Below are 24,690 nucleotides of genomic sequence, written 5' to 3'. Positions count from 1 at the left end.
AATTGTGAAATCAATATTCTTGGACCAAAAAAATTAATAATAATGTAAGCATAATATTTGAGCTTTTAAGTACAAACAAAAATTTACGAAAAAAAAGTGGTTCATTGGAATAGCCCTTTCCTATGCATAGTTATTCTAAAGTCGCCTCGGGAACTATTGGCGCCGTCGTAATCGAACTTTACGACACGATTTTCAGCAAGGAAAGCCCAATCTTTCCGTAAGGATGATCGTTGTAGCAACGCATCTACTGTTTATATAAGGTTATTACATCAAACAATTGAATTTTCAAGCTTTTTTTTAAATCTCCAGTACTTGATTCATTTTTTTTAATAAGTTGCGTAATATCAACCAATTGAAATTTCGGCTCCCAGTTAACATTCATCTTTAATAGCGAGGCTAATGGAAAGAAAGTGCGAACAGGTATGGACGAGGAAGTCCTAAAATCCAGGTAGCATGACCCTAACAGAAAATTATCGCGTGAGATCACCTTTTTTATTCAATTAGTAAATATTGATAACAAGGAATAATTTACTGGTTATCGCCAATCAGTTTATGGCGAAATCAATTAATTAGGGTCTCATCTGTGAGGGAAATGACACGACTCAACTCAAAGGCTGAGCAAACCGTGCTCATTCCGAGCTAGTTATTCCTGAGCGGGCGTTTGGGGGTAATTGCATGGCGAATTGGTGCTAACCACCTGCACTCACCGAGAACACAGAGGTATTTAAGCCTGAGCACTCAAAAGGATGTGTATTTTACCAGCGGGATAAAAAGAGCGGCTTTAAGGCCACCGGCCTTTGTGTGCTATCGTCGCTTGCCCGTGATTCCGCTTGGAACCTGAAGGACACGCGGCGTTTCATCACAGCCAACGCTGCGGGCGAGGATGCGACGAGAGGACCACGAGACTCAGTGCTTGGGCCCAACGGACACGGCTAATATCCTCCACTCAAAGGTATGTACCTCTGTGATTCAGTCAATTGAAATACGTACATGTGCAATGACAGTGATGCTTTCTCTCGCGCTTGCGATGTGGTACAGCCGGTGTGCAGCTATTTAAACATTGCATGCAACTCTTGGAGGATATTGTGGATATCAATTTCAATCATCGCTATAGTAACGGTAATCAACAGTTAGGGATAAGTGCCGCCACCCATAATGACGTCAAACTCGGAAATCAAGATTTGGAAAATTTCTTTAAAAATCGTCCGTGTCGATGTTTTAAGTAGTTTACTGGATGTTTTAATCTCTTCGAAGTATTTTTTTTTAATTAGGGACGTACTAAGTGCATCGAGTGATGAATAGTACATTTGAAATACAAAAGAGTTTTTAATATGGTGCAAATATACCCCTATGAAAAAATTGAATAAACCTGTTTCAAATTTTTATACAATCTTATACATTGCCATGGCAATTGTATAAATTGTATAAAAATTTTTATTAAAATGTATACAATTGCCATGGCAATGTATAAGATTGTATAAAATTTTGAAACAGGTTTATACAATTTTTTCATAGGGGTAGCTGGCGCATTCTGCTTTGATCGCACGAATAGTGTATTCTCGTTGTAGCACTGCGAGAAGGTGGTCTTTCGAGCTGATGGAAATATATTGAAAATGTTTTACGGCGAAGAATAAGATTTTCCCCCATGAGTTTGCAGGGATTTTTACTTGGTATCTTCCTACTTCGTAAAACCGCGGCGTGTTTAGAAAAGAAAATTCGTGTTGCACGTTCCTTTCTTTGACGTTATCGCAGCATTGACCATGATTTCAAGACATGAAGGCCACTCTCAAGGTTGTAAATATAATTTCGATGTTTTGAATGCCTACCCGATGCCGAGTGCCTATCCTCTCAGAACTCGTTATCATCTAACTGGTAACCCAAGATACATTTGCATAAAAGATAATCCAGCTTCAAAATATATCCTAACATCCCCTAGAAGTGGGAAGTTTTATTTAGTGCTGTTTGTTCCGAGTATTTTTCCGTCGTCAAAATATGTTTTACCCAACCCATTTAGAAAAAAAATATTAGTACTTCACTTTGGAGAGGAAAAAGTAAAATATTTAAATTGTGCGCTCGCAGTTTGTAAAAGAAATAATCTTATTTCCTTTCATTTTTCTTCTGACTCTAACGGCTTATTTTAAGTATCAAAATTAAAACATTTAAAATTATAAAATCATTATATAGGTATTTTAAAATAGCATAAAAATTAAAGCTGCATGATTGCAAATGTAAAAATTGGTTATCATGATTGATTTATATGGGCAACGTAGGAGAGGTATTATTTAACGTTGTGACGTTAATTTATAAATATTCCATGTAAAACAGTGGGGCTTCTTGAAATTACACTTGTCACATTACTGCTGAAATCATTTTCCCCGTAAAACGGTTATATATATAAATTGACGTATTTCGACCCAATATATGAGTTTCGGCTCGGACATCGAACCAGCCTATGAAAACTAGCCGACCTTAATTAACGGTTTTTTTGCCGACGATTAAGTAACAGGCTCATCGACTCGCCTAAATGGGTCCTCAAAGTAGGAAAATTCTTCGCTCCCTTAGGAATCCCCTTACTTCTGCTAACTGTGAATTAAAAATTCATGGTAGTTATTTTTAGTATATATATGATATAATGAATATAAGAAATAATCTGCTGAACTTTATAGAAAAATATTAGTTAAAAAAGCTATTTATTAACGAATCTTAAGATTTTCATGGGGGCTTCCACGGAGATTTTGAATGTAGGTAGTGATTCTTCCGGGCTTACTTCCGCGTTTATCCATTTTTCTGGACAGTATTTCATATCTTAGGATACTGGAATTCCTAATAATGCACAAACTGTAAGTAAATGAATGCCCATTAAGTGTTATAAAAATTACTATTACATTTAGACAATGTCGTTAGAGAGTCTGATATTCCTCTAAATGAGGTACTTCTGCGGTTTTCAGCATTTGCCGTTTTAATCTTATTTTTTTGCCCGGGAACGAATCTGTCAGTGTGGTACCGTGGTCGTGGTTGCTGACAAAAGACCATCTCATTGCGCTCATTTCTGTGTGCGCGAAGAGCAAGTAAACATCCCCAGGCCAACAAAATTTAGGATTAGAAAATGTTCAATATTTGTGAAGATTTTAACGGTGTTTGCTACATTCTTGCGAAAAAGATTGAAAGAATTATACTATTTATTGCGGAAATTGATGCCTGATCCTTGAAATTATTTATATTATTTTTAGTAAATGACGGTTCCTGGATTACAGTTTGCAATCAGTCTTAGGTTTGATCATGTTACGTGAAGTTTTAACTGCCATGTAGAGAAGTATAACAAATTGGAATATATGCAGCCTAATCCTCGTATTCACACCACTTCCTATTGATTTATGTAAGGCATGCAGCTTATGAATGCTATGGTTACTTGTAGATGAAGCATTTGAATTTAATACTTGCCGCGCAGTGTCGGTTGTGGGTTTTGTATATTACTCGTTGAATGTGTATATTTTTAAATATGAGCACATTAACTGCTGTCCTCACAGAAAGTGACAGAATTGTGACCGTGTTATTTCAGGCTCCGTGATGGATTTTATATCACCGACTTCTGCAGAAAGTCCAAGTTCGGATGAAGGCCTACTTTCTACGACTGTAAACCCCGTTATTCTCGATGACTTGGCGCTGAGATTCGGCTGGGGCGACTACCTCGTCTTTAGCTTAATGCTTCTACTGTCCGCCTTAATTGGCGTATATTATGGATTCTTTGTGGAAAAATCTTCTGCATCTGATTCTAGCAATGACGGTGCCATCAGAACTTCAGTGACCCTGGATAGTATGTCTGGAGGAATTGGATTCACGCCTTTTCCAGTAGCTATGTCCCTAGTGGCTAGGTAATAATGCGCTTATAATTTTTTATTACCTTCTCATCCTCATTTTGATTTTATGCACTCCCTTTCCACAGTTTTTTTTATTCGTTTATGATTTATTTTCTTCGTCATATTCATAATTTTTGTGAAGCAATATGTTTAAGTTGCGTGATACAATCAATCTTTCCTGCTGAGGTGAAAATGACTGTTTATCTCTAATCCAAGAAATAAAAATGAGTGTAGCAAAAGCAAACAAAAGACTAGAGCATAGAAAGAGTGAGGAGTAGGGCTTACTCAATGTTTCCTTCATGTTGTAGCCCACTGGTCTGCCAATTATCTACATACCCTAATGCTACATATCTTAATGGCTCTGAAAGCTCTGTTGTTAAAGCACTAGATATAGCTGATAAGAGCAAAATATACAAAATTATGACATGTTCATAGTTAGAGAAGGTGCACACTGTTTTGACGGTGAAAATTTTTGCAAGGCCAGTTTTAACAAAGCAATTAGGAATGAAGTGCAAAAGCAAAGTGCAACTTGTTGGTCTAATAGTTCTGCTTTTACTGCCAGAAAAAAACACCCATTATTATGGTGCATTGGACACTGCCTGTGACTTCACTCTGACCAATCAAAAATTGCTCGAGGTATCTGGTCTTGGTTGTTATGGTCTATACTTGGCCAAAAAAGAGTATTATTCTCTGGAATACCTGATCCTGCAGTATTGGAGGAATTGTTCTGCAAGTTTCTCTAAATTATAATTGAGCTTAAGGCAACCAAGTACGTCCACTGGGTTGCAGATGGTGCACTGAATTGTTGAGGCCTTAACCTTGCTTAATTCCATGGAAAAATAGCAAACTTTGCTGATGGTGGGTTAACTTCTAGATATAGAGGTTAGCTGCAAGATAAGCGAGTTCATCCGTCTAATAAGCAGTCTTGGGCAAAAAGTAATTGCGTTCAGAGGGAGTATTTGCCTATCCTTGGTTAAGGTAGGCCATTTAAATGTATCAAAATCTATGAAGATGCTGTGACTTGGCGACTGGAGGCCACCAACAATTTTGCCTTTCATCACTTGGGGGAGAGGGCAGCAGTTCCTCTTCACATATGTGAAGGTGGAGATCATCTCAATCGGTAGTAATGCAATGTGGCAAAGGGAAACCACCACATTATTATTCCAAGGAGGTGTAACTACTCCACTCATTTATATATCTTGACATGATGGAATTCTCTTGAGTAAATATTCCAGAGGTAAACTGGTCCCTCATTATAATCTCCAGGGGGGTACTATTTTAGAGGAAACATTGGTCCAATGTGTTGGAATGTTGAGGATAGGAACATGGAATGTTTTCGAAAGTTAATTCATTCTGTTAAACTGGAAAAACAGTTTTCAACTACAAAACAGGATTACAGCTGGGGAGAAATCAAGGGTCTGGACTTTCAAAATGTTTTACTACAGAAGAATGATGAGGATGAAATGGATCGACCAAGTAATGGGGAAGTCCTCAAGAGTCATGCTGGCCTGATGAAGACAATCATCATGGGACAAGTAGATGGAAAGAATGGAAAAAGAATACCTTGATTAAAATTTATGGAACAGGTAAAGAATGAGGTAAATGTGGAAAGGTTAGCTGACAGGAGAATTGATCTGTATCAAACCAGTCTTAGGATTGTTAAGCAGTGTTGATGATCAGTGGCGTAGCCAGAAATTTCATTGGGGGGGGAGGGGGGGTCCAAAACCTAGGGGAAAAATTTTTGGAAAATAGGGTACTAAGTAATGGGTTTTAAACTAATTTTAACACATTTCATAATTGGAAAAACTTCATTTGTTAAAGAACTATTTTGTAAATTCATGATTTTTCAATATTTTGTTTTCTTTTATGAAAGAAAATAATTTTGTTTTTATATTTTGGGGGAGTCGGGACCCTCTCCCTGGCTACGTCACCATTGATGATGGCACCAAATTCAATGTTATTTATGAACCAAGAGTGCCAATTCCTTACTTGAATCCTATAATACCAATTTTCATTTTTTCATATCACAGAGGATTGTTTTCATTTTATTGACTTCTCGAAACCTATAGCTAAATTCCTTTGTTGGACTATATCCAGCAACTAGAAAAGAGAACTGAAATTTCCTGTGAAGATGACCCTAATAATGAGGTTATTTATTGTTATTTTCATGTTTTCTCAATGTTTGAAGGAAAAAAGTTAAGCTTTATTTTATCATTATATTTCTTTTTTTGTAACTCAGCAGCTGATATTTTCTTGCATCTGGACAACTATGGTGTAGCTTGATACTGGGCCTTCTTACTTATAAGTGCTGTATCATGCTACTTCAAGGTTATGAGATCACTGTTAACTATCACGTGCTCAATACCCACAAAAAAAACTATTTTTAATGCCTGAATATTGAATGCCCTTTCTATTTGTCAATAACTGCATTTTAGGACTGTTCTTTTTAATGAATAGGATCAACATAATATGAAGAGTCTGCTTTGCTGCTAATCATTTTAGTATTCACCAGTTATATTTCAGGTGTGACAATGGTTGGCACCCCATCAGAGGTTTACTTCCATGGCTTGCAGTACTGGCTCATTTTTATTGGAATTCTATTTATGGCTGTTACTCTGTCCTATGTTTACCTGCCTGTTTTCATGAATCTTCACATCTCATCATCCTATGAGGTGCGTTGTATGCAGCTCCTTATTGTTACATAATAATGGCCATTATTCTCAATGTTATGTCTGGGTTGGAATAACACAATATGTGTCTGATACCACAGGATTTATTATCTACATCGCAATACATAAGAAATAACAGTCATGAGCATGGGCTGCATCCTGCTAGCCCGGAAGTTCGTTAAAAACTGTCCTGAAATGCCCCTTACTCCAGCCGGACATGCACACAAATGAACATCAAAAAAACATCCCACGAAGCGTACATGATACCAAAGAGACCAATAAAGCCCAAAATCTGACTCCTTGAGCTTCACTTTTTCTTGGCATCATTTGGAAACTTGATTTTTCAATAATTTGGTTGTGGAAGAAGGTAGGCCTATGAAGAACTTGTCGTTAGGGGTAAGAAGAGGTTTGGAGGAAAAAGTTTAAAATTAACAGATTTTTATTCCCTGTGAATGTTTTCATGGTCACAGTACGTAGCCATTACATGTACATAATCATAAACAAAATGTTACAGTCTTTTAGTCTTGATGAAATTCTTCTTTTAAATATGTGAATGATGACTTTTGTGCATAGCTTTAAAATTCACTGTGTACTTTTTTTTAACTTTTGATTTTGAAGAATGGATTTTTGAATTCAATAACAGACATACTCCAGAGTTATTGTCATCAGAAAGACACATTTACACAGCCATTTTTGCCAGGAAGTTCAGGTTTTATGACATTTATATACCATATTTACACAAATCTAAGAAGAATATGATTCTTAGACAATCTACCTCTTTTTGGAGCTCCAATAGGGAGAACTGTTCTCTAAAGAAAATAACAATCGCATGCCTCTGAAAACGGTCCCCTCTGCTTTGCCCAATGTCTCCAAAAGATAGAGGATTGGGTGGCCTATGAGATGGTTTCCTGTAATGACTAAGTATTAAATGAGGCAATACCTATATGGGAGCACAAGTACTTGATTTACTGTGTACTTTGGCAATGTTAACATCAATTTATTTTATTGTTCAGGTTGCTTTTTATAAATAATGTATATCCCTAGTTTTTTCATATTTCCTAGCATGTAGCACTGAGACAGACAAAATTATAAGTTTAAGAAACTATAGCCTTTGGTTTCCTTTCCTATTAGTCTGAATCTTAAGGTGATGTTTTTCCGAAGCAAAATTATTTCTGAGAGGAAAAGGCTCAAATGTCAGGCTGAGCTGGGATCGCTTAGTGGACCAGCTGCTGTTTAATTTCTTGTGGGATTTATTTCTTAGCCCTTTCCTGCCGGTGCCTACGATAGGAAAAGGTTTTCCATGCTAAGAGTAGTGTAGTAATATTTTAAACCTCTCTGTACGGAGCTCTTTTTTGGTGAGGAGTTACCCTGGTATTTTCATCCTTCTGATTTGAGACCCAACTCAATGGGGCGCCCATCCCTTACCCCAGCCACTGCACTAGACCCTCTAGCCCTATCTTAGCACGAGTCCACGGTCATCTTATTGCACCACTAGTGTTTTTTTTCAACCAAAGGTTGCATTTCATTTTCAATAATTTACGCTTCTAAAAGTACTAACACAGGCAGGCCCGTCGCTAGCTGATCTGGCGCTCGGGGCAAACTGGGATCGTGCCTCTCCCCCCCATAACATTGATATACCTGCAATCGGGAGATTTGAAAATTAATTGAAAACTTTTTTCATAATTAAGATATTTTATTGATTATGAAAGTAAAACGTACAAGGATATTTAAAAATGTCGGTAAAAAACTTGCCGACCGCGTAAGTCACGAGCCGATGTTATGTGTGTCTGCGTTTTGCGACGTGAAGGAGCCTCGGAGCTCTTTCATTGTGTTGAAGAGAGCTGAGAGCGCCACACAGCGGATGATGTTGTTAGTCAACATTTAAAAAAATTTTTAGTCCGCGAACACGGTGCGCCCCCAACTTGCTGCGCCCAAGGCAAAATGCCCTGGTTGCCCCGCCCTCGCGACGGGCGTGAACACAGGGTTCCCACTCAACCGTGAAAACCTTAAAACCGTGAATATGCCGTGAATTTCGTCTACCGTGAAAAAACTTGGAAATAGCCGTGAATTTTGTCAATGAACCTTAAAAATGCCTCAAATTTGATTGTAGAACTACGTCTGATAGATCGAAAGAAAAATTGATGTTTCGATCATGATTCAAGGCCGAGTCAAGTGCGGACACTGTCCACGTATTTATTTGCACTCATAGTTTTGAAGCGCCGTAATTCCTCTGTGTGCCATGACGATACGTTGACCTTAAGCCTGTAATTGGAAGACTGGTAACCAAAGTGTTCATTAACCCTGGTGAAAAATCAGACACCTCTTCACTCCCCTACCTCCCTGCTCCCTCCATTTTCCCACTCACAACCTAAAGCCGGCCCTGAATTTTGCCAACGATAGGTGACGTCATTAGAGGTAACACTTTCAGTGCTGTGTTTGCATTCACGGCGTCTCGTTTTTTTTTTTTTTTTTTTATTTTTTTTTTTTTTTTTTTTTTTTTTTAACTTTCAGTTAACATGTGGCCTGTGATTGTTACGTGATCAATATTTATATCGAAAATGGCTTTTCAACAGGCCGTGAATCTGACGACATTTAAACCGTGAAAACCTGGAAAAAACCGTGAATTTTATAATTTAGTTAAGAGTGGGAACCCTGTAACATCTTTTTAAGCATTGTGGAATTTTAAATGGATTTCTAGCATTAATAAAAACTAAGTTGGTGAATAAAAGATGCTAAGACTGTAAGTCCAGAAGTCCGTTATTTTTAACACTAAAATTTCATTTAAACTTGTTTATGCACAGAGTAAAACAAAGAATTCATTTCATAGTACAAAAAAATTGTTGTATGCAACAAAATATATCATTGTAAAACCATTGACAATATAACAACTTCATAACGGATTCCTGTGGAGAGGATGATCGTAAATGAGTGGGAGGGTCAGGCTTAATTACCAAGGAGTGACCCTAAGGTCTCACTACCCAGGGTCTCAGGCCAGGCCTGAATGCATTCGACAATTGCTACCTCAGCAGCCACTTCCCTTCCCTTGTACTGGTTACAGCTGATGTCTGGTCGTTAGCGTTGAAAAATCCATTACAGCTATACCCAACGTTAGCTCTTCTGCATATTAAAATGCCCGTCAGCTCCACTTGTCATTCGCCACAAAAGGGTTAAAACAGTTCAGAGAACAGTGTCTTGCATTTCAATTGCCATCATCTTTTTGGGACATTTTGTCATTTTATTCCGGGGCAAAAAAAAAATCTTCAACCTGCTTTTCTATGTAACATATTGACAGCAATGGTGTGTTAGTACTTAATTTATCCTGTGACGCTGTCAGTGTATTTTTTATCAGTTGTGTATTATTGCTTCATTGCATATAGAAATTGCATCCAAGTGCATCTAGAAGAATTTTATTCTATTTTAAAGTTCTGAGATCATAATGACCACTTCGGTCATGATTCATGCCTAAACAATTGTTCCTTATCACCCAAGATGTTAGAAATCCACTGAGAATTGGTCGCTCTATGGCCAGCATACTTTAAAGTATGCTGGCCATAGAATTCTTTCTTGGCTTGACACTATGCCGGTGTGACAGTGAATGTGCTTTACTTTATTATTTTTCTAACATATGAACTACAAAGTCGTGCTCAAATTTGAGCACGACTTTGTAGTTCTTATGTTAAGAAATAATTCAACTTATTAAATAAATTTTATACATTGTACTGAACTAAAATTTGAGCTGCAGGAGCAATGTAATGGTTGAATTGAGCGCATTTTGTAATATTATGTTTAAGAGTGCACTTTGTCCCCTGTCCTGTGAAAAATCCAACGATATATGGGGTGGGTAGTGAACTCGTCCTTGGACAAGTTTCACGACTAATATTTCCCAAAATAAGAATGAAACTGCCGTAGTAATTTTCCACTCTAATTTATTTGCTCAACTAGTTTCAATGTGTACACATCATTTTCAAGAGCCAGTAAATCCTCATTATTAAGAGATGACGTGCTAATGTTGAAACTGGTTGAGTTAATAAATAAGTGTGGAAAATTACTACGGTTGCTTCTTTCTTGTTACTATGAATTTTCACAAAGTAAACTCGTTGGCAATCGACCTTATTCGTAGCGCTGGTTTGGCAAAGAAGACGAGATCATTTCATGAGGATTTCCAAATATTTTGAAGGCTCCTATGCACGGTGAATGATCATGCTAATGAAATCATTCACCGTACATAACGGAAAACTTTGCGAATGAATCATCCTGAGCATGTTCATTCAATGAAAATTAGAATGTGTTCTATTTTGCTCACATGACTGTGTGAATGATGTCATGATAATTCAGCATGATCATTCACCGTGTACAGAGGCCTTAAGGAACAGTTAATTCTGTGAACAACTCAGGCAGTCCTTAGACTGGTCCTGTGACCAAGTCCAGTGACAGTGTGAATTCACTTTAAGTGAGAACTTTGGGTACTAAAGAAGAGTAGAAGTGTAAACTACCACACTCTTTAATACTCAAGAGGTATTTACGGGAGTGAGAGTCACTTAAAAGTTGAGTTGAAAACCATGAGAATAATAATTCAAAATTATTCAAATCTTATGCTCATTTTTTCCTTTTTTTGCTCTGGTTTGGTGCTTATTTCTTCATATAAGCTCTGCCATTAACCATAGGACCTTTAGTCTCATTCTAAGTGTACCTATGGTAATTAGGTATTGCTATAATTTGTTAATAGGCTTTGGGTCTTTTTATATAGCCAGTGCGTGAACTAAAGTCTCAAGTTTTTTACATTTCAGTACCTGGAACTGCGTTTCAACCGACATGTGAGAGCAGCTGCATGCGGTTTGTTCGTTTTGGATGAGGTTAGTGTCTTCCTGTATCTTTCATACGCTCTTAGTCCTCAGATGAAAAAATTTTGCATTCCACATCCTTCCCAATTGATTTCCTTAGATTGCTCTCCGATTGCCTGCCAATGGTGCAAGAAGAAGCTATTGGAAAGCATTCGGAAAACAAATTCATGCTGTCCATTTGCTTACCAAACATTTTCGGAATTGACATTAATTCCGGATTTTGTAAAAGAAGTAGAAGTGAGAGAAGTCTCAGTAATTTATGTTCAGAGCATAGGCAGATTTAGGGGGGTATGCCCCCATATGCTTAACAAATGGATAAGATTTTTAATACGGTCCCACTATCATTACTGTCATTTTTTTGGTTTACAGAGTATGAAGATGAATACATTTTGTACAAATTGTGCAAAAAATCCGCAGAGAAAAAATCATTCGCCTTGACCGCGATTTTTCGCACAAATTGTGCATTGTGGGAGACTCCCGTAAAAGTAATCACCATCTCGCTAGTCTCGCTATACTCAGCAGATATTGCGTACAGTAATTGTTGTATGCTGTTATAAATCCCAAATATGAGAAGACCGCTTGCCTTTCAGACCCAAAAAAAATCCTGAGATGGTAATCAAGGGTCTTCAACCCATGGCCCCCGAGCCACAGGCCCGTGGAGGTTAAAGAAAACATGTATTGTATACAACTACAAAAATGAAATCAATATCTACACACTTGTCAAAAATTAACAGTCTCAAGAATCGCGTTGATTGATTGAACTTTTAAGCCATAAATATATTATTGCAGTTTGAATTTTTTAAAATTTTATTGGTGTAGTGGTAAAGTGACATGGAGCATTGTGGTCTTCCAGACAACGTGAAATCGATTTTTGGCCCTTGCATTGAAAAAGGTGGAAGACCCCTGTCCTAAATCAAGATCTTAATCCTCTGACTCCTGCCATCCGAAGCCCTTCTCCACCATTTTTTTTTCTTATCTTATTCCTTGTACTCCAGTGCACCACCTCATTTCTCACCCAGTTCATCCAATTGATCTTCAGCTCAGCCAGCTAGTCATCATGCTACTTATAAATAAAAAAGTTTTGAACGTAGGTTTTCGCAGCTAGAGGCATCGTTGCTAACGGCTTCCGGGTGCAGCTGCGTGTTGCGCTTTGTCGTGCAAGCTTTCGCGACCGTTACAGGGCGCATCATCAGGCGATTAATGAAATTACGGAATGGTTGTCAATTAATATACTCGTCCAACCTCCCCCCATCCACCGGAGCAGTGGGGGAGGAGGGCGGAGCTTACGTCAGCAGAACTCTCACCCCTGTCCTTGAGCGCCGAGCGGACTCTTCTTCTTATCTAGCAAATAACCTTGTTGGTAACATATTCGCCGTTTTCTCTTTCGGAAAATCGTTTTCCACGTCTGACTGAGTTTAATGCTGTCCACTCCATTGAAAAATGCCCCCAAATGCTAGATAAGAAGAAGAGTCCGCTCGGCGCTCAAGGACAGGGGTGAGAGTTCTGCTGACGTAAGCTCCGCCCTCCTCCCCCACTACTCCGGTGGATAGGGGGAGGTTGGACGAGTATATTAATTGACAACCATTCCGTAATTTCATTCATCGCCTGATGATGCGCCCTGTAACGGTCGCAAAAGCTTGCACGACAAAGCGCAACACGCAGCTGCACCCGGAAGCCGTTAGCAACGAAAATAAAAAAGTGTTTGATATTTAATAGGCAGTGAAATAATTACAGTAAAACCTCTGTGAAGTGAACCTCTTTGCATCCTAAACCTCCATACTTCATACCGCCCCAATGGTCCCATCTGATTTACATGTAAATTTATAGGCAAACCTCTCTTTATCTCGTAAAAACTCCACTTATCATACCAAGGAGATGGCCATAGTACCTCCACAAATCGTACCGAGACAACTAGAAACCACTTATGCAGCTGCGACTTATTTTTTTTTCTTATACAGCTGTAATATGCTGTAATTTTCACGTTAATCATTAGTTGTGGCCATTTTGTTCCATATGAGAGCATACCTAACAGTAAATAAGAAAAAAGGTATCCAACTATCCTCATAATTTTAAGTGACTGTTGAATTAAGAGAGCTTACATTGTTTTCTCTTGAATCATGGTAAAAATCACGCGATAGCGCTCGCTTTCTGTTATTATTAAATAATAAATATAGGTATGTTCACTAATGCATGCATGTTTGTTTAAACACATAAATTTAATGGTTTAAAAGACAGTAGGGCTTTTCATTTCCGAAGGATATGAAAAAATGGTGCCTATCTCTAAAACCTCTCTACAGTGAACCTCCACACATCAAATTGCCCAAATTTTGGTCCCCTCCATTACGATGTAAAGAGGTTTTACTGTAGTTTCATATTTTGGATTCGTGATGAATATTTACCTTGTGTTTTAGAAATTGAACCTCTTGTTATTTATTTAGTTATTGTGGACAATGATTTGTATTCCCTTAGCTATATTGTTTTGAAATTACATTATGGTGCTATATTTTCATTTAATGTGAGATTTTCATCTTTTTTCAGATATTATTCTTACCTATTGTTCTATATGTGCCATCACTGACATTTAACCTTGGTGAGTACTCCGGCAGTTCATAAAACATTTTTTATGAGGTGGGGTTGTGTTGAATTTACCTGGTAATAACTGATACTATTCCTATTCATTTCAGTTACCGGGTTCAACATTCATTGCATTGGAGCCATAGTGTGTGCAGTTTGTATTTTCTACACTAGTGTGGTAAGTTTTATTTTGTCATGAGTACTTTTTTCATTGGATGACTATGCACATAAATTGTCTCTATTTTTAGAGTTCCTTAGCATTTTTCCATATGAATTCAAAGGCAGTGAGAGATATTTACCTGAAAATGTGTCATTCTACTCTCACCTTCCATTTTTAAATTCGTAAATTACCTAAGAGGTAATAAAATACATCGTTTCTGTGGTATGTATCTATTTGCTAATTGAAACATGTTGTGATTGCTACTATAACCTTTATAGAAAATAAGTGCTGGCATTCATTCACTGTTTGTAGGATTGTGTAATTTTAATTTTGCTAACAATTTAAATGTAGGCCCCTCTTGGTCTTGAAGCCCTCGGCTGAAGCCTAGTGAGCCTGTTGGAAAATCTGACCGTGACATTCGCACACAAAGTGACAAGGTCGGCACTTTTTGTAGCCATTGTGGATCGTCTGCATGGAGTAGTGCCTTCCTGGTGCAACTTAACTTTATTCCTTTTACTGTGCCCTGCTTCTACTACAACTTGAATTTATGTCTGCTACTTGACACTATTTCCTAATACTTTAGAAACTTCTAGAATCAAAACTTAATTTAGAGCAGCAGAGTTTCAATTAATTTAGTTTTGTTCCCGGGAGTAAAGTTTTGGCCTGGGTCAAAACTAAACTCCTTGGTGATTTTAATATTGTGCAGGAACAAAACTAAACCTAGACCTCATATTTTTGTTTCCCTCAGCATCGAGACGAACCATTTTCATTTCGTTTCAATAGCCATCATCCCTGCTATGTACCTTAGGCTAAAATACCCACATGGTTTGCTAATTATCTATTTACTTACAGAGATGGGCAAAAGTCATTTCACTGGGGAACTTGCATGAATATTTTTTTATTTATCATGCGTACAGGACATTATTCATTTTCTTAATTCTTCAAAGAAAACGACGTGTAAATGTGAGTTTTCCTTTGCAAGATATTGAATGATTAATATAAAGAATTTTAAAGCGCTCCGAAAAATTCCTTCCCCTCAAGCCACTGCTAAAGGAGCTCCTATGACGTCATCTGTACCGAAACATTCCCCGAAGCAGTCTACTGCTGGGTTAACAGTGCTACCAAATGGGTGATTCAAGTGTGCTTACTCAACCTATAAAGTGAGTCCACCTCTGATTTTTTATTAGGTGCTCATTTAATGGTATACAGATGATATTTCCTGTCAACATGATGAGAAATATGCAGGCAAGATTGTTTGAATCCCGAAATTTACTTTCATTGTCACACCTGGCCACGGCAGAGCAAGGGTGTCTTCACCCAGTGGTTGGCTGAGAGAAATTTTGCTTTGTCTCCAATATTTACATATTTCTCATGTTTTTGGTGACAGGGTGGCTTGAAAGCGGTTGTTTGGGCAGATACCTTGCAGATCATTCTGATGTTCTTCTCACTGGTGGTAGTCGTGATTGTGGGGCTTAGCCAAATTGGCGGCCTTGGAATTGTTTGGTCGAGGGCAGTTGAAGGCGGACGAGTAAATCTTTTAAAGTAAGTTTTTTTTTGGTTTTCCTCTTTCTACGTGTAGTTATAAATTATTGAGGCAACGGACATCTTTAGTTATATGCAGATTTATGTATCGAGTTTTGGATATCAACGAAGCAAAATGTTTGAGAAGTTTTCCTTGTGGAATTTTAATCCTGTGGTATAAGTTGTGTAAATTTCTTCGGGGTGTCAATGTAAATGTGTACGTATACATTTTTAGAAATTACCTTCTTTATTTACGGTGGTATTGCCTTTTCCTGATAATTTGAATGACAAATTTTATTAGTTTAACCCATTACCGGCCGAGTAAAGAAATACTTGAAAATATATAATTTTTTCTTTTCAATTGACCTAATAACATGCAAAATAAGGTAAATTGAAAATGTGGGCCTTCAAAAAAATTTGCTTATGGTAAAAAAAAAATGTTGCGTTTTCGCAACGTTGGCCGAATCCGGTATCTGTATGCAGTTATGCAACCCGCATTACAATACATTGCCGCCTCATAGGAATATGCTGTTTTTACTATCGGATATAATCCTATACCTTTTTATGCCACGTATATGACAAATATCGTCATATTGGATAAATAAAATCCTTAGATATTATGTTTCCAACGAGATGTTGTTGTTATTTGACCTAAATCCACTATAAAATAGACATGCTTTACGGTTTGAAAGAAATAAGTCAAAGCGAAAATTTTCTCAGAAGAGCATGTATTTCACATTTTTTCATTGACTTTAATTTTATCATTGCGGATTGAATTACAAAAATTAATGGCTAATTATGAAATACTCAAGCATTTTGGGTGCAATGGAACATAAAATTTCGAACATTCAAACATGGTTTGGCTTTTACACTGTTTCGGCAACTACTGAATTTTTTTTAACTCTCTGGCCAAATTCGTCCCTTCATGCTTCACGAATCCGTGATGAATTATATGGCCTAACTTTTTCTATGTTTATGGACGCGAATTGTATAGGGGTACGTCATCTACTGACTTATTCACTTCACTTTTTAGATGCGTCCCTGCTAGATACGATTTGGAGTCTACCAGTGAAATTTACTTCCGTTGCATAACCTGTACAATCTCCTGGCGTTAGTGCAAACGCTGTCCAGTAAGTTGATAAGCTAGGACCGTTTTTCCCCTGAATTCTAGTGCGGTAATTTTCATTTGCATTATCAAGTAGGTCCACACCTCCCATGTATTTACTATACTACCCAATAACACGAATGGTATTTTCTTTTATTAACATAGAATATTATGTGGAATAGTATTTTCTTTTTTCTGCTGAAACTTTTCCCTGTGCCAAATGGAAGCGAAAAACTTGTATTGCTGTCTACAGGGACAATCTATTTATCATTCCATCGAACAATACTAAGACCTTGGGCTTTATCAAATGTTTGTTTTCATGTTCCTCTCGGTTTCACGTCGATGGTTTTATTATATTCTATCAGGCACTCCTCCATTATACATATTTACTCGTATTTTCACGGATGGCTCCATTGACAAATAATCCTTTTTCTTTCAAAACAATAAATAGTCTTCAAGATGAAAAGAAGTTATTGAAAAACATACGATGATTCGAGGATCAGGGATAATCTTGAGAAATTCCAGAGTAACACTTGCTTCCAAGCCCAAATTTCGATAGAAGTAATTTTCTATCGTCTGGTTGAACCCTAAAACCGTCTGAATAACATAAGCACCAAAGTTAAAAGCAAAATCTAAAAGGCTTGTTTTAAAAGAACATTTATGCACTGTAGTGACCAAAGTAAGGTACCATTTGCTCATTATTTCAAAATTTATGCGCAAATATTCCGAATTGTAATAATTTTTCAAGTCGTCAAATTGAGGTCATAATTTACAAATCTGTCATTTTTGTCCAGACAGGAATTGTCTGAAAAGTGTAGATTATTTTTTATTAATCTAAATATGTTTTGGTTCAATCATTGCCGAACCATATCTACGCCTTATCGTCTTCATTCACCCAATATCCTGTTGTGGAAGTTGGTGATATCGCTGAATCGTGAAGTAAGGAAGGACTAATTCGGATTGAAAGTACAAAGTTGTGTGTTCCATTCCACCCGAAATGCTTTCATATAACTCATAAATAATCATTATTTGTTGTAATTCAATCTGTTGTGATAAATATGTCAATTAAAAACTGGAAAATATGTTATCTTCTGTAAAAATATTCACTTTGACTCATTTCTTTCAAGCCGTAATGCATCTCTATTTTATATTGGATTTAGGTAAAATAATGCAGCATCTCATTGGAAATATAATATCTAAGAATTTTAATTATCAAATATGACGGTATCTGTCAAATACGTGGCATAAAAATGCGTAGGATTATATCTGACAGTAAAAACAGCATATTCCTACGAGACGGAAATATGTAGTAATGCGGGTTGCATAACTGTCTATAGATATCGGATTCGGCCAACGTTGCGAAAACGCAACATTATTTTCCGGATCTGATTTTCGCTTAATGTTGACTCCCTGATGAAATATAAGCTTTAATATCTGTTAATTGAAATTTCTACGTCCACATTGACGAATAAAAAACTTAATAAAGGGAATAGTTACTCTTAGGAAAAATTATTTATCTTGCTTAACAGGAGACTCGAAAATTGACACATTTTGAGTATTTTTATAAATATCGAAATACTTATTAAATGTCATTATAATCTCACTAAAAATCAGTTTAAACTTATTTTTATCGAAAAAAGCGAATTCTAAATGAATAATATTCAATTGAAACATTTTTTTTGCATTTCTCAATAATGTTGCGTTTTCGCAACGTTGGCCGTAAATGGGTTAAAGTATACCGGGACTAGCCGCGGTGATAACTTTTACGGGAGTCACCCGCAATGCACATTCGTGCGAAAGATCCACAGAGAAAAAATCATTCGCCTTGACCGGGATTCGAACCTGGATCCCCCGATTTCCGGTCGAGTGCTTTAGCCAGTTAAGCTACCGAGGCGTCATTCTTCTCTGTGGATATTTTTCCACAGGGAATCGGGGGATCCGGGTTCGAATCCCGGTCAAGGCGAATGATTTTTTCTCTGTGGATCTTTCGGACAAATTTTATGGTTAACTCTTACTTTTTTATTTTTTGCTGCAATTTTTAATTTGTGCATATTGTGAAACTTTATTGTTGCCTGTGAAAGTGAAGACTGAATCAGGTGATCATTTTTCCATCCCTCCGAGTGTTAGCCACTGCGATGGGTTTTCAGGGACCAAAAAAGTGATTGTGGAACCCATCATTTATGTACTGAATTTCAGTCATCTTCCCATCACTTCCTCAGTCACTTGTAGTATTTAGAGATGTCATTTATTTAAAAGCTGAATTTGGCATTAAAATCGCTGTTATTGGCCATGCGTTCTGATTGGCTGAAAGACTGTGCCAGCGATGGAAAAACGGACATGACAAGTGATGGGAAAAGGAATGGGGCTTCCCAACCCTTGAGACAGTCACTTATGAAAATAAATAGAGCATATATGTGCAATACAACACTGAAATGTACTGTAACTTAGAACAGTGAATTATGGCCATTAAAAAGAAAAAGCAGAAAGCAAACTATTGACCAAGGAAATACACCTCTGGTGAAGATTAGCTGGCAAATCAAAAACTGGAAAAATAAGAAATTTAATAATAAGGAAAATGATGAATATAAGTGACACAATAGCTGATGAAATAAAAACAGCAATTGTAGTGTTTTGGTATGTGCAATGAATGGGAAATGAAACTCCTAAAAATGGGAAGTCCTATCCTGGAGCCATCATGAAAAAAATATCATTTACAATGATCATTTTTCATTTTTGTGGAAAAAAATGATCATTGCAAATTATCATCAACGTAGCGATCTCTGGAGATATAGATTAAAGGGATGGAAATATTGATCAGGTGCAAGTGTTCTTTGGATTTCGCTATGAGTTCCTTACGTCCCATACTCTCTCATTCCTACCCTATTGTACTCTCTCTCTTACCCTTCTCCCCATCTATTCAACGAGTACAAATTTCAATGCAATGGATAGATAAGAGTCAAAGGAAGCATGGAGATATGGTAGCCTACATCGAAGCTTCCAAGGAAATGATCATGAATGGACTGGCCATCATTTTTGATTTTGTCACAGCTTTGGTGTCAAGTGATTTTTGCATGAATTTTTTCTTCAGTTTCACCTATCTTTGATGACTCCTTGCTACCAGTTTATGGGAGATCTTCATTTTATTTTTCTTGCCCCTGTGAACGTGAAAGTAACCTCTCTTTTTGGAAGACGAAGTTCAGCTACAATTTGAAATATTCTTACTCTTACGTTAATTAATGGTAAAGTTAGGTCTTTTCATGAGGATCTTTTTATTCTTAGGTCTTCTTAGACTTATAGATTTAGTTCTTCTTAGATCTTTTTAGACTTAGGTCTTTTCATGAGGATCTTTTTATTCAACCGAAGTTTCTGCATTCTATCTTTCCTTCATCATGAATTATGAATTCATGAATCAGAGAACAAAGAAAAAATATTTAGTAAGTTTGCATAAAAATAACTAATAATAAAATTCAAGGAATTCGAGGCGAGATGGAGTAGAATTGATTCATAATGAAAGATGATTTGCAATTTTCCACAAAAATAAATTTAATCCTTATTAAACAGGATTAAATTTATTTTTGTGGAAAATTGCAAATCATCTTTCATTATAACTAATAATAACAATAAAAACCATAATTTGACCTATTTACCAGCTGTACATTAGAGGCGTGGGCACAAAACGTGGTTTCTCCTTGACTGGGAGCCATGCCCGCCTGTACATACATCAAACCTGATTAATAGGGGGCCTGTCCACCACTGTTAGCACATAGTACCCATTATCGTAGCTAAGAGATCGGGTCCTTACCTCAGCCTACTCCCTCGGAATGAAGGCAGCTCATAGGTTCAGCAGTGGGTTAAGGGCATTTTTGAAAGGGCCAGTAATCTCATTAATTTGATTTTGAGTTCACTTGATGAAATAGGACTATGATCTCCTATGATAATAGGGTAGATTCCTTTATCAAAGAAAACGAAAAGCATTGATTGTGATTCATTACCCAACATTAGTGTATTCATAATATACAAATGACACTGCTTAAATACCTAAATGCCATTATAATGATAAAAAATTTCTCTCATGCCTATGCTTCCTGCCATTAAAATTAATTATTAACTCCACACCGTATGATCACAATGAAAACTACAAAATATACTGCCGCAATGGACCACTGAACCCTGCCTCCAGGGGTGAAAATCAATGACAGTAACCACTACACAAACTGACCCATCTGCAAGATTACATGCTATTTTGGAAATCTACTTGGCTTGTTAAAAGTACAGCGTGAAAATTAATTAATTAATGCCAAACTAAGGTCTTTTCAGTGGAACAAGTACCATCGTCACAGAGTAGATATATACAGAGGGGACATTAGGTGGCTGTACCATAGGTTTCTCTGTAATGAAGAATGCGCCCGTCGGCCATATTGAAAATAAGTAAAAGTATGCGGTAAATTCAAACCAAATAGTGCTAACGACTTGCCATCCACCGAAAAAAGAGGGTTTAAAATTCAAAGTAGCCTAATTATTTCTTTACTAATAAAGGTAGAGCAAGGAACGCCAAATCGCACGCACAAATCTGGCATTTATTATGTAAATAACTGACAGTCTTGTTTTCTAAATCCGACCGACGACATCGAATCACCCATTCCTTGGACCTGCGCCAACATCACAAGTTCTGATTAAAATTTTTCGACAATTTCATTTCGCATGCAGAATAATACTCGAATATAAGTTTAGTTTCTTCGATCAGCAATGTAACACAGAAAAAATATGAAATTACTTACCTCACAGGGTCTTTAGGGAAACTGAAGAAACTCAACTTTGCTTCCGTTATACCCGCATTGTTTTTGCAGTTAATGGCTGAACACCTAGCAAAACCTTTTCTTCTCGTCTTATTTTCCACTTCCTTCATTTTACACGTTTCTTTAAAACACTAGCACACTACGTGAAAGCATTGAAGAGCGGAGGAATAAAAAAAATTTGTGCGACAACACTCCACGCCAAGCGCGAATGATAGCAACGATAGCAACCAAATAGCAACTCAAGCCACGTTTCCTTATTTAGAACATGGTGAAATGCGCAATGAGCTGATTACAGCTTTCAGCCGTTTTGTCCTCTCTGTATATCCCTACTCTGTGCCATCGTTGCTAACAGCTTCCGGGTGCAGCTGTGTGTTGCGCTTTGTCGTGCAAGAATTTGCGTCCGTTACAGGGCACATCATCAGGCGATGGATGAAAATACAGAATTGGTTGTCAATTAAAACTCCTAATATTATTTACTTTAATTATTATTACGGATGCGAAAGCTTGCACGACAAAGCGCAACACACAGCTGCACCCGGAAGCCGTTAGCAACGATGCCCCTCGCTGCAAAAACCTACATTCTAAGGAATAACTGCCAGTTCCAAATGTGTTCACCATTCTGAATGCCATAAAAAATATGGCATTGAAAAAGGCAGAGCAAGATACATACTTGGGTTCCCCTTGTTAGAGGTATTACATCCTGCCTAAGCACTGCAGAAAGTAATGAACTGCACCCTCAAAACTATAACCTGGATCTGGCTCTTCCATTGAAACATCATTAGCCATTGAAACATGTGCAGCAGAAGTCCTAACCTGATGGAAAATTTACATAGAATTTTCCTCATTAATTCAGTAAGAAACAACTTAACCCTAGAATACAGCTATGAGGGTTATTCTTTCAAGGTCAGATTGATTGCAAAATGAAAATTGCCATGATAATCCAAATGTGTAGCTCAGTATCCCTAGTAAGTTTGTTGAGCACTTTCTGTTGAAATTGTGTGTTTTGAGCCTGCAATGAGAACTTAAACATACCTACAACAACAGTGTCTCCTGCCAAGTGTGATTTGAATGCTGTAGTTTGATTTCTTCATGCTGAGGGATTAATGCGGCCAAAACTCAATGACAAATGAGTTATGTGCTCAGTGAAACTTTCATGAGTGACAGCGGCAATGGTTCAGGAACTTTAAAGCAGGATTCGGAGATGTTTGTGATGAATTCACTCATTTTCAGTGAAGGATGGGAGTGTCAGCCAATAATCTAGTTCAGTAAGAGAATCAGTTGTTTTGATCAGCAAGAAAATCAGTTTGAGAAGATAGTTCACACTTTCGTATTGGGGGGTGGCTCCCTCTTGAGTTTCATCTCTTTGCTCACGTGAAATGCTGACTGTAAGAACGGTATTTTAGCACAGACAATGAGCTGTAGACCACTGTAGAGAATCAGCTGAGAGCAGAGGCAACTTACCTTCCATGATAGGGTTTTTGGAAAATTGTTACCACTCTACGATAAATTTATAAGTCAGAACTGCCATTATATAGAAAAATATCTGGATGATGTAGCCAAATGTTGCAAATAAAACATTTTTAATACTCCTTGTGGTTTTAATTGTATTATCAGGCCTTGAATATAGAAAAACCATTATATATCTCTATCTCCATCCCTTCTGTGTGACCCATTCATCTCTACAACCCTTGGAAGTGCCTGTGGATTGCTTGGTCGGCACCCGCCAGTCCACCAGCTGTCAATGAACTTCCTGGAGACGAGAGTTTGTCATGCGAGTTGGGTCCTTTTGAAAAACGCATGATATACAGCTGTGAGCATTTGTGTTTCTTCCTCCTCCTCTCTTGCACTCGCTTAGGATCCCTGAATCAAAGCACCCAATTTTGTGCGTGATTGCTGGCCTCTACTGTGCATTGATGATTGCTGATCATGTTCAGTTTTTCTTTGAATACCCTACCTGCTATTTAGGTTGTTTGATGAATCTGTCAGTTAAAAGCCTTAACAGTTTTCTTACACCTAATGGAAATATCTTTCATAAACATCTCACAAGGTTGTTTAGCAAAAGTTACCAACACTTACAAGAGGGAACAGAAGAACTCTGTATAAAGATTCCCCATAACTGTATAAGTACTTATATACAGTGGCGCCAACTCCATGGGGCTTGAGGGGACCCGAGCCCCCTCAAAAATTCGTTATGGGTGTGAGGAAAAAATGTGTCAGGCTTGTCGATTTTCCCCGGAGTGTCCAAATATCGAGATTCGAGTTATCAGGGATCTAATGTTGATCATATGACTCTTCTAAAATGCTTAAAAAACTTAAAACTCACTATGTACTTATAAAATTTCCCAGAGCAAGATCCCCGGTGTGGGCACCCCCAATATTTTTTGTAAGTCGGCGTCCCTGCTTATATATGTACTAGCCGCTAACTACCAAAGCTCCTGGATGAGGTGTTGGTTTGCTAATTATCTATTTACTTACAGAGATGGGCAAAAGGCATTTCAATGGCGAACTTGCATGAATATTTTTTATTCATCAGGCGTAGAGAACATTATTTATTTTCTTAATTCTTCAAAGAAAACCACATGTGAGTTTTTCCTTTGCGAGATATTGAATGATTAATGTAAGGAATTTTGAAGCGCTTCGAAAAATTCCTTTCCCCCCAAGCCACTGCTAAGGAAGCCCCTATGACGTCATCTGTACGGAAACATTCCCCGAAGCAGTCTACTGCTGGGCTAACAGTGCTACCAAATGGGTGATTCAAGTGTGCTTACTCAACCTATAAAGTGAGTCCACCTCTGATTTTTTATTAGGTGCTCATTTAATGGTATGCAGTTGATATTTCATGTCAATGATGAGAAATATGCAGGCAAGATTGTTTGAATCCCGAAATTTACTTTCATTATCACACCTGGCCTCGGCAGAGCTAGGGTGTCTTCACCCAGTGGTTGGCTGAAAGAAATTTTGCTCAGTTTTTAAAGTCATTTTTTTTATTTCTTTTCATGATAATTTGAGAAACTTTAGGTATATTTTCGAGCTAATATATCCGTTTCACCAGTTCAAAGCAGTTTTATTGCAATCGACGACCCTTGTTAGTTCCTCATCATATTTTTCAAATGCTGTCTTCAAATACGAAATACTATGTATTCCATACTGACGTATAAAAGTTTCAA

At 37.4% G+C, this 24,690-nt stretch overlaps 1 protein-coding gene across 6 annotated transcripts in view; it reads left to right on the top strand.

The window, feature by feature from the left end:
- Positions 1-260: 260 nt before the first annotated feature.
- The window catches only part of LOC124163547 (sodium-coupled monocarboxylate transporter 1), a 46,284-nt gene continuing 21,854 nt past the window's right edge, over positions 261-24,690 (top strand). The window contains exons 1-8 of one of the 6 annotated variants that reach the window (XM_046540522.1): positions 3,079-3,134; positions 3,231-3,376; positions 3,560-3,872; positions 6,370-6,529; positions 11,314-11,379; positions 13,906-13,957; positions 14,052-14,119; positions 15,489-15,643. In XM_046540522.1, the coding sequence (XP_046396478.1) occupies positions 3,568-3,872; positions 6,370-6,529; positions 11,314-11,379; positions 13,906-13,957; positions 14,052-14,119; positions 15,489-15,643 (806 nt within the window). In that variant the 5' untranslated portion in view covers positions 3,079-3,134; positions 3,231-3,376; positions 3,560-3,567. The other 5 variants (XM_046540524.1, XM_046540523.1, XM_046540520.1 and 2 more) reach the window with 5 other exon arrangements.

This window comes from Ischnura elegans, chromosome 8 (genome assembly GCF_921293095.1).
Source record: "Ischnura elegans chromosome 8, ioIscEleg1.1, whole genome shotgun sequence".
In the NCBI taxonomy this organism is placed as follows: Eukaryota; Metazoa; Arthropoda; class Insecta; order Odonata; family Coenagrionidae; genus Ischnura; species Ischnura elegans.
This window is presented reverse-complemented; position numbering and strand designations above follow the sequence as displayed.